The sequence below is a fragment of the Myxocyprinus asiaticus genome, chromosome 21 (genome assembly GCF_019703515.2).
Source record: "Myxocyprinus asiaticus isolate MX2 ecotype Aquarium Trade chromosome 21, UBuf_Myxa_2, whole genome shotgun sequence".
Lineage (NCBI taxonomy): Eukaryota > Metazoa > Chordata > Actinopteri > Cypriniformes > Catostomidae > Myxocyprinus > Myxocyprinus asiaticus.
In genome coordinates, this window is record NC_059364.1 from 40,496,443 (window position 1) to 40,504,647 (window position 8,205).

An 8,205-nucleotide genomic window follows, 5' to 3' on the forward strand; every position below is an offset into this window, starting at 1 on the left:
CCAATATTCACGATACATTCGCAACGGTTTTGCTGGCCATGTAAAATTAAGTCATATCGTGAACATCAAAATTATTTTAATGCGCTTATTTGGCAAGTAAGTTTCCTAAATAGTGTGTCATTAGACTGATATTATTAAAATTGTATTTTAGCTCTTGCATTAAAAGGTTTTAAATATAAATGACGACACTTGCTGTTTGTTCAAAAAAAATCTTCCGATTTAAAATATATATATATATATATATTCCAGAGCAAATACATAAATATCAAGATATGTATTACTGAATATTGTAAAACACTGGAATAATATTAAGATATAGACCTTATTTCACTATATCGCCCAGCCCTAATTGAAATGGATGAGAAGATAAATAAAATGCAATAAAATAAATCAAATATTATTACGTTGAGAAACTGCATGGTGCAACACACTCTCCTCAGCAGGCGATGAGTGTTAAACAGAGCACATGCTGGACTGCACTTACCATTTTGTTATTCTACTTCACCATACGTACAACAAGAGGGAAAGAATGCAAGTATGAAAAAGCAGGTCAAAGGACAGGAGACAATTACGGCTTTCTTTAAAACAACTAAACTGCTGAAGTTTGAAATATTATCTTGGGGGATCCATCCATATATTTATCTTTTGTCATTCATAAAATCCTACAACCTGACACAACAAAGTCCAAACTGATCATTTGACCAGGCAGATAGAAGAGCGTGAGGTGTGCAACACGCAATCTGGACCTCACCTTTATCTCAATGTTGCCCACTTTAGCCGTGGATCGGATGATGGGCCTGCCCACCAGTGCTGGGAAGATGTGCTCTGGGAAGTTGGATCCGGCATAGCCACACTTGACAAACTAAGAGTATGAGAAAGAGAGATGGTGCAAGAGTCAAGACAAAAACATGTCAGAGAGAGAAAGTAATGAAACTAGCATGTTCATATCTATATTAGCTTAAAAAGTACTGAAGAACCAGTTTTTGTTTTTAATTTTTGTTTTTTTACTTCATGACTTATCACTGTTGGGGGAAAACAGGTGCAGAGATTACTTATGTATTAAATGTAATAAAATATTAACACAAAGATTTTTTTTCAGAAAAAGGGAAAACTATTAAAAATGCTAATAATATATATATACACACACACATACTGAACAGCCACAACATTAAAATCACTGACAGGTGAAGTGAATAACATTGATTATATCGTTACAACGGCACCTGTCAAGGGGTGAGATATATTAGGTAGCAAGTGAACATTCAGTTCTTGAATTTCATGTGTTGGAAACAGGAAAAATGGGCAAGCGTAAGGATCTGAGCGACTTTGACATGGGACAAATTGTGATGGCTAGACGACTGGGTCAGTGCATCTCCAAAATGGCAAATCTTGTGGGGTGTTCCCGGCATGCAGTGGTTAGTACCTACCAAAAGTGGTCCAAGGAAGGACAACCGGTGAACCGGCGACAGGGTCATGGGCGCCCAAGATTCATTAATGTGCATGGGGAGTGAAGGCTAGCCCGTCTGGCCCGATCGCACAAGAGCTACTGTAGCACAAATTGCTGAAAAACTTAATGCTGGCCATGATAGAAAGGTGTCAGAACACACAGTGCATTGCAGCTTGCTGCGTATGGTGCTGTGTAGCCGCACACCAGTCAGAGTGCCCATGCTGACCCCTGTCTACCACATAAGGTGCCTACAATGGGCACGTGAGCATCAGAACTGGACCATGGACAATGGAAGAAGGTTGCCTGGTCTGATGAACCACATTTTCTTTAAGATCATGTGGACGGCCAGGTGCGTGTGCATCGTTTACCTGGGGAAGAGATGGCAGCAGGATGCACTATGGGAAGAAGGCAGGCCGGCAGAGGCAGTGTGATGCTCTGGGCAATGTTCTGCTGGGAAACCTTGGGTCCTGGAATTCATGTGGATATTACTTTGACACGTACCACCTGCCTAAAGATTGTTGCAGACCACGTACACCAATTCATGGCAATGGTATTCCCTGATGGCAGTGGCCTCTTTCAGCAGGATTATGCACCCTTCCACACTGCAAAATTGTTGAAGGAAAGCAGAACGCAGAAAAATACAGAGATCTCCTTAATGAAAACCTGGTCTGAGGGTTCACCTTCCAACAGGACAATGACCCTTAGCACATAGCCAAGACAACGCAAGAGTGGCTTAAGGACATCTCTGTGAATGTCCTTGAGTGGCCCAGCCAGAACCTGGACTTGAACCCAATCGAACATCTCTGGAGAGACCTGAAAATGGCTGTCCACCAACAGACCCCATCCAACCTGACAGAGCTTGAGAGGATCTGCAGAGAAGAATGGCAAAAATCCCCAAATCCAGGTGTGCAAATTTGGCGCATCATACCCATAAAGACTTGAGGCTGTAATCGCTGCTAAAGGTGCTTCAACTAAGTACTGAGTTAAGGGTTTGAATACTTTTTCTTTTTAATAAATTTGCATTTTAGCATAAGGCTGCAACATAACAAAATGTGAAATTCTGAATACTTTATGAATGCACTGCATATATATATATATTATGCTAATGTGTTTGTTGCTAGCTAGCAACAAGCTGCAAAGTTCAATAGAGTTATTTGAACAGATCAAATTTTAATTAGGTTAACTCAATTAATTTAGGTTTTCGTTACACAAAGTATTTGAGTAGAGCCTACATTTTAATTGTGTGGAACCAATGTCTACAATTGAATGAAGTTAGTTAAGTGATTGGTGTAGTGATACACTGATATATCAGCTAGGCCGATAAATCTGCCAATGTTTGGTCATTTTGAGATTACTGAATCTGCCAATAACCATTCCCGATGGTCGATTAACAGAAGCATTAGCTCTCCCTTGTGCCAATTAAAAAATTCACAATTCTTTTTCAAATATTTCTGTGAATTTTGAGTAAATATTGTATAAAAATGTTCAATAATAGTACAAGATGATGAAATTGTAAGAAATGATAAGTTGGCTTTTACAGAAAAGTATCATTTTTACACCCACAGAGAAAAATAAACAAACCAACAGACGATTGACCCAAACTTAAATTTAAACCCAACCATAAAGTGTAAGCCCTAACCCAAACCCTAAACCTTACCATGATTTTAAAAAGAAAATATATTTTGTGTATAACAGAAGAAAACATCACAATTTGAAACGAGACAAGTGAAGTCTTATTGTCATTACAGTTATTGATAGGTTATTGACATAAATCAATTTGTATTGCATACATAAATATGGAATAACCTCCTGAGACCCCCGCATGACTGCTGTGTGCATTTTCCATTTCCCTTTTTGATTTGTAACTAGTAGCACCTAATAAACAAGCAAAAATAAATAAAAATAATAATAATAATTCTAGAGCACATAGTTTTCCTAAAAACGAATGTCACATATGTGGACAGTGGGACTAAGTTGTGAAATTTTAATTACTACCAAGCTATAGAAAGTCAGATTTTTTCAACAAATTGTTTATTATGTGTCCATGAGTGTTGGTTATTCATGTTTTGAGACATTACAGCTGATTTTCTACAAAGCTGAATAAATAATTCTTATTCAAAGTAATGTCCAGCATCATCCAATCACTGCCAATCATGTTAAAATAAAATATAGCATTATAAAATTCTGCATTATAAAATTCTGAACTTTTGGTCGGACTTTATTATTGAATGCACTTAGCTGCATAGAAAGATATATGATGTTCCCTTGCTCCCTATTAGTGAATGACTTAACCTCTAGTGTGCTGTCTGTCTTAACTGGTCTCAGAACAGTTTGAAATGCACCTTATTTTCATCCTAACTCCATATAAAGCCTCTGAAAGCAATATTTTTCAGCTTTGGGATGAACCCATTTATTCTCAATGTGAAAATGGAAATATAGGAATGCATAAACTAATGTTAATGAATGGAATCGTATTGCACAGAGATAGCAAAATTAAACATAAAGTGTATATTAAAATGAAGCTAAATGACCAAGAGATATGTTAATGTTGACAGTTATTCAAAATAATTAACATGTTTTTTTCTACTTTTAATGAAATGCGGTTCCAGTTTCCACACATGTGGACATTATATTTATCAGCACGCTGATGTGCAAAAAATGAATGGATTTTTTAAAGCGGCATATCAAACGAAACAAGAGCCTCTACTCTTTACAACTAAACAGGTTTCAATAAAAAAAAAAAGATTTCTTACCAGAGGCACTTTTGTTGCCGCTGTCTGTAGGAGCGCTTCAAGGAAATCGACAGCATGCTGTTGATTCATGTGACTCGGTGTGTCAGAAGTTTAACCCTTAAAATGACAGTCTAGAGTCTTGTGAACAGTATTCAGTTGGTTTTTATTCATTTAAATTATGCGTTGCGTATAGCGAATCCAAAGTAGCAAGTCCTCATATGAGGCCGCGGGGTCGCACGAGGTTAAGTAAACTAATTTGTTCACTGGGGTTTCCTTTCTTAAAATAAAGTGTTGAATTGGAGGCTAGCTAAATTTTGATGCCTGTATTGTATCAAATATCAATATACGAGTGACTCGTACTGTTGACTCGAGAGCTGTTACGGGTGACTCACTGTACTGTTGACTCGAGAGCTATTACGATTGACTCACTGTACTGTTGACTCGAGAGCTGTTACGGGTGACTCACTGTACTGCTGACTCGAGAGCTGTTACAGGTGACTCAATGTACTGTTGACTCGAGAGCTGTTACGGGTGACTCACTGTACTGTTGACTCGAGGGCTGTTACTGTACTGTTGACTCGAGAGCTGTTACGACTGACTCACTGTACTGTTGACTCGAGAGCTGTTACGGGTGACTCACTGTACTGTTGACTCGAGAGCTGTTACGGGTGACTCACTGTACTGTTGACCCGAGAGCTGTTACGGGTGACTCACTGTACTGTTGACTCGAGAGCTGTTACGAGTGACTCACTGTACTGTTGACTCGAGAGCTGTTACGAGTGACTCACTGTACTGTTGACTCGAGAGCTGTTACGGGTGACTCACTGTACTGTTGACTCGAGAGCTGTTACGAGTGACTCACTGTACTGTTGACTCGAGAGCTGTTACGGGTGACTCACTGTACTGTTGACTCGAGAGCTGTTACGAGTGACTCACTGTACTGTTGACTCGAGAGCTGTTACGGGTGACTCACTGTACTGTTGACTCGAGAGCTGTTACGGGTGACTCACTGTACTGTTGACTCGAGAGCTGTTACGGGTGACTCACTGTACTGTTGACTCGAGGGCTGTTACTGTACTGTTGACTCGAGAGCTGTTACGACTGACTCACTGTACTGTTGACTCGAGAGCTGTTACGGGTGACTCACTGTACTGTTGACTCGAGAGCTGTTACGGGTGACTCACTGTACTGTTGACTCGAGAGCTGTTACGGGTGACTCACTGTACTGTTGACTCGAGGGCTGTTACTGTACTGTTGACTCGAGAGCTGTTACGACTGACTCACTGTACTGTTGACTCGAGAGCTGTTACGAGTGACTCACTGTACTGTTGACTCGAGAGCTGTTACGGGTGACTCACTGTACTGTTGACTCGAGAGCTGTTACGAGTGACTCACTGTACTGATGACTCGAGAGCTGTTACGGGTGACTCACTCTATTGTTGACTCGAGAGCTGTCACGGGTGACTCACTGTACTGTTGACTCGAGAGATGTTACGGGTGACTCACTGTACTGTTGACTCGAGAGCTGTTACGGGTGACTCACTGTACTGTTGACTCGAGAGCTGTTACGGGTGACTCACTGTACTGTTGACTCGAGAGCTGTTACGAGTGACTCACTGTACTGTTGACTCGAGAGCTGTTACGAGTGACTCACTGTACTGTTGACTCGAGAGCTGTTACGGGTGACTCACTGTACTGTTGACTCGAGAGCTGTTACAAGTGACTCACTGTACTGCTGACTAGAGAGCTGTTACGAGTGACTCACTGTACTGTTGACTCGAGAGCTGTTACGAGTGACTCACTGTACTGTTGACTCGAGAGCTGTCACGGGTGACTCACTGTACTGTTGACTCGAGAGCTGTCACGGGTGACTCACTGTACTGTTGACTCGAGAGCTGTCACGGGTGACTCACTGTACTGTTGACTCGAGAGCTGTCACTTGTGACTCACTGTACTGTTGACTCGAGAGCTGTTACGGGTGACTCACTGTACTGTTGACTCGAGAGCCGTTACGGGTGACTCAATGTACTGTTGACTCGAGAGCTGTTACTGTACTGTTGACTCGAGAGCTGTTACGGGTGACTCACTGTACTGCTGACTCGAGAGCTGTTACGAGTGACTCACTGTACTGTTGACTCGAGAGCTGTTACGAGTGACCCACTGTACTGTTGACTCGAGAGCTGTTACGGGTGACTCACTGTACTGTTGACTCGAGAGCTGTTACGAGTGACTCACTGTACTGTTGACTCGAGAGCCGTTACGGGTGACTCACTGTACTGTTGACTCGAGAGCCGTTACGGGTGACTCACTGTACTGTTGACTCGAGAGCTGTTACGGGTGACTCACTGTACTGTTGACTCGAGAACTGTTACGAGTGACTCACTGTACTGTTGACCCGAGAGCTGTTACGAGTGACTCACTGTACAGTTGACTCGAGAGCTGTTACGAATGACTCACCGTACTGTTGACTCGAGAGCTGTTACGAGTGACTCACCGTACTGTTGACTCGAGAACTGTTACGAGTGACTCACTGTACTGTTGACTCGAGAGCTGTTACGAGCGACTCACTGTACTGTTGACTCGAGAACTGTTACGAGTGACTCACTGTACTGTTGACCCGAGAAATGTTACGAGTGACTCACTGTACTGTTGACCCGAGAACTGTTAAGAGTGACTCATTGTACTGCTGACCCGAGCGTTCAGTCTGATTTGTGAACTAGTTGCAATGGTTAATTGCAAAGAAGAGATGGCAAAAGCAGATATCACTAGTTCTAGGATCGTATTACTCCTGGTTATCGGCTCATTTAGATTCGGAGTATCAGGTTATGATAGAGTAACTTGTGGATCAGTGTTGACTCGAGATGCTAACTGTTTCAAACGATTCATTCCGATTTGGTGAACTAGTTTAACTTTGAACTGGTTCAAAAGAACGATTAGTTCACGAACTGGACATCAATAACTGACACACCTATCGCGCCCTCAACCAAGTCTAATGGCGAGGTGAGGAAGTAACTAACATCATTACTCAATGACTGCAATATGCAAAACCATATCTAAGCAATTGTATGACATCATAACAGGTAGCATTCATGAGTAAATGGGTATAGGAAACATTACCTCTAATCATACTTACGCAAAAGCCATCTAAAATGATATATGACGGTAGTAATGACTGGAACAGGCCAGCAGTCTAAAGTTAACTCTGCTATCTGCAGGACTGAACCCTTGGGCTTGAGTTATGCAGCAACCACAGGATAAATGTTTCTTTTTGGAGTTTGAATCAGTGTGCCACATTGTATATTATTATATAACAAGAAATTAGGAACATATCCACAAATAATGCAACATTAATTAGGATCTGAGTAGCTAGCTTCTAATGCAGACTATGGAATAAGCGAAAATTGGTATTAAATGTGAAAATTAAGACATATATTTCGCGGCAGAGGAGAATAACTTAGGGCAAAGTGAAAGTATTTAACGCAACTGGCATGCATTCCTCAGAGCTGCGCTAAAGCTTTCAGCACTTCCTGTTCGGTGTCTGTCTGTCTGTCTGTCTTACACTCTCATTAAACTTTAAGCAAAAGTCAAGCGAGCAAAAAAAAATAAGTGTCAGGTGTTAGATTTGAGGACGTACCCCTGTTCCGTTATCACAAACCACCACTTTTCGTCCTTGGCTGTCCATTTTTCAAAGCCCCGGAGCCGTCAGATGCAGCCGAACTTTCTGAATAAAGTGCTTCACCCGCTCAGCAGCAGCAGCGGCGGCGGCGAGGTTTCACTTCCTGTTACAGACACTCCCGCGAGCAGCGTTGACAACACGAACACATATGGAGGACCAAGTCCGCCATTATGAGAAATAAATAAATATATATATATATATATATATATATATATAATTTTATTTATTTATCACACATTATACATTTTTGCACATATACAGTGAAATTCTTTTTTTTCACATATCCCAGCTAAGCTGGGGTCAGATTGCGGGTTCAGCCATGATACAGCTCCCCTGGAGCAGATAGGGTC

General features: G+C 41.4%; 1 protein-coding gene across 1 annotated transcript in view; it reads right to left on the reverse strand.

Annotated features, from left to right (window-relative positions):
* The window catches only part of LOC127412022 (actin-related protein 2-A-like), a 31,731-nt gene extending 23,783 nt beyond the window's left edge, over positions 1-7,948 (reverse strand). The window contains exons 1-2 of the mRNA XM_051648058.1: positions 7,814-7,948; positions 752-862 (exon numbers count right to left, since the gene is read on the reverse strand). Of these exons, the coding sequence (XP_051504018.1) occupies positions 752-862; positions 7,814-7,861 (159 nt within the window). The 5' untranslated portion in view covers positions 7,862-7,948. The remainder of the gene's footprint in view (positions 1-751; positions 863-7,813) is intronic.
* Between the last annotated feature and the right edge of the window lie 257 nt (positions 7,949-8,205).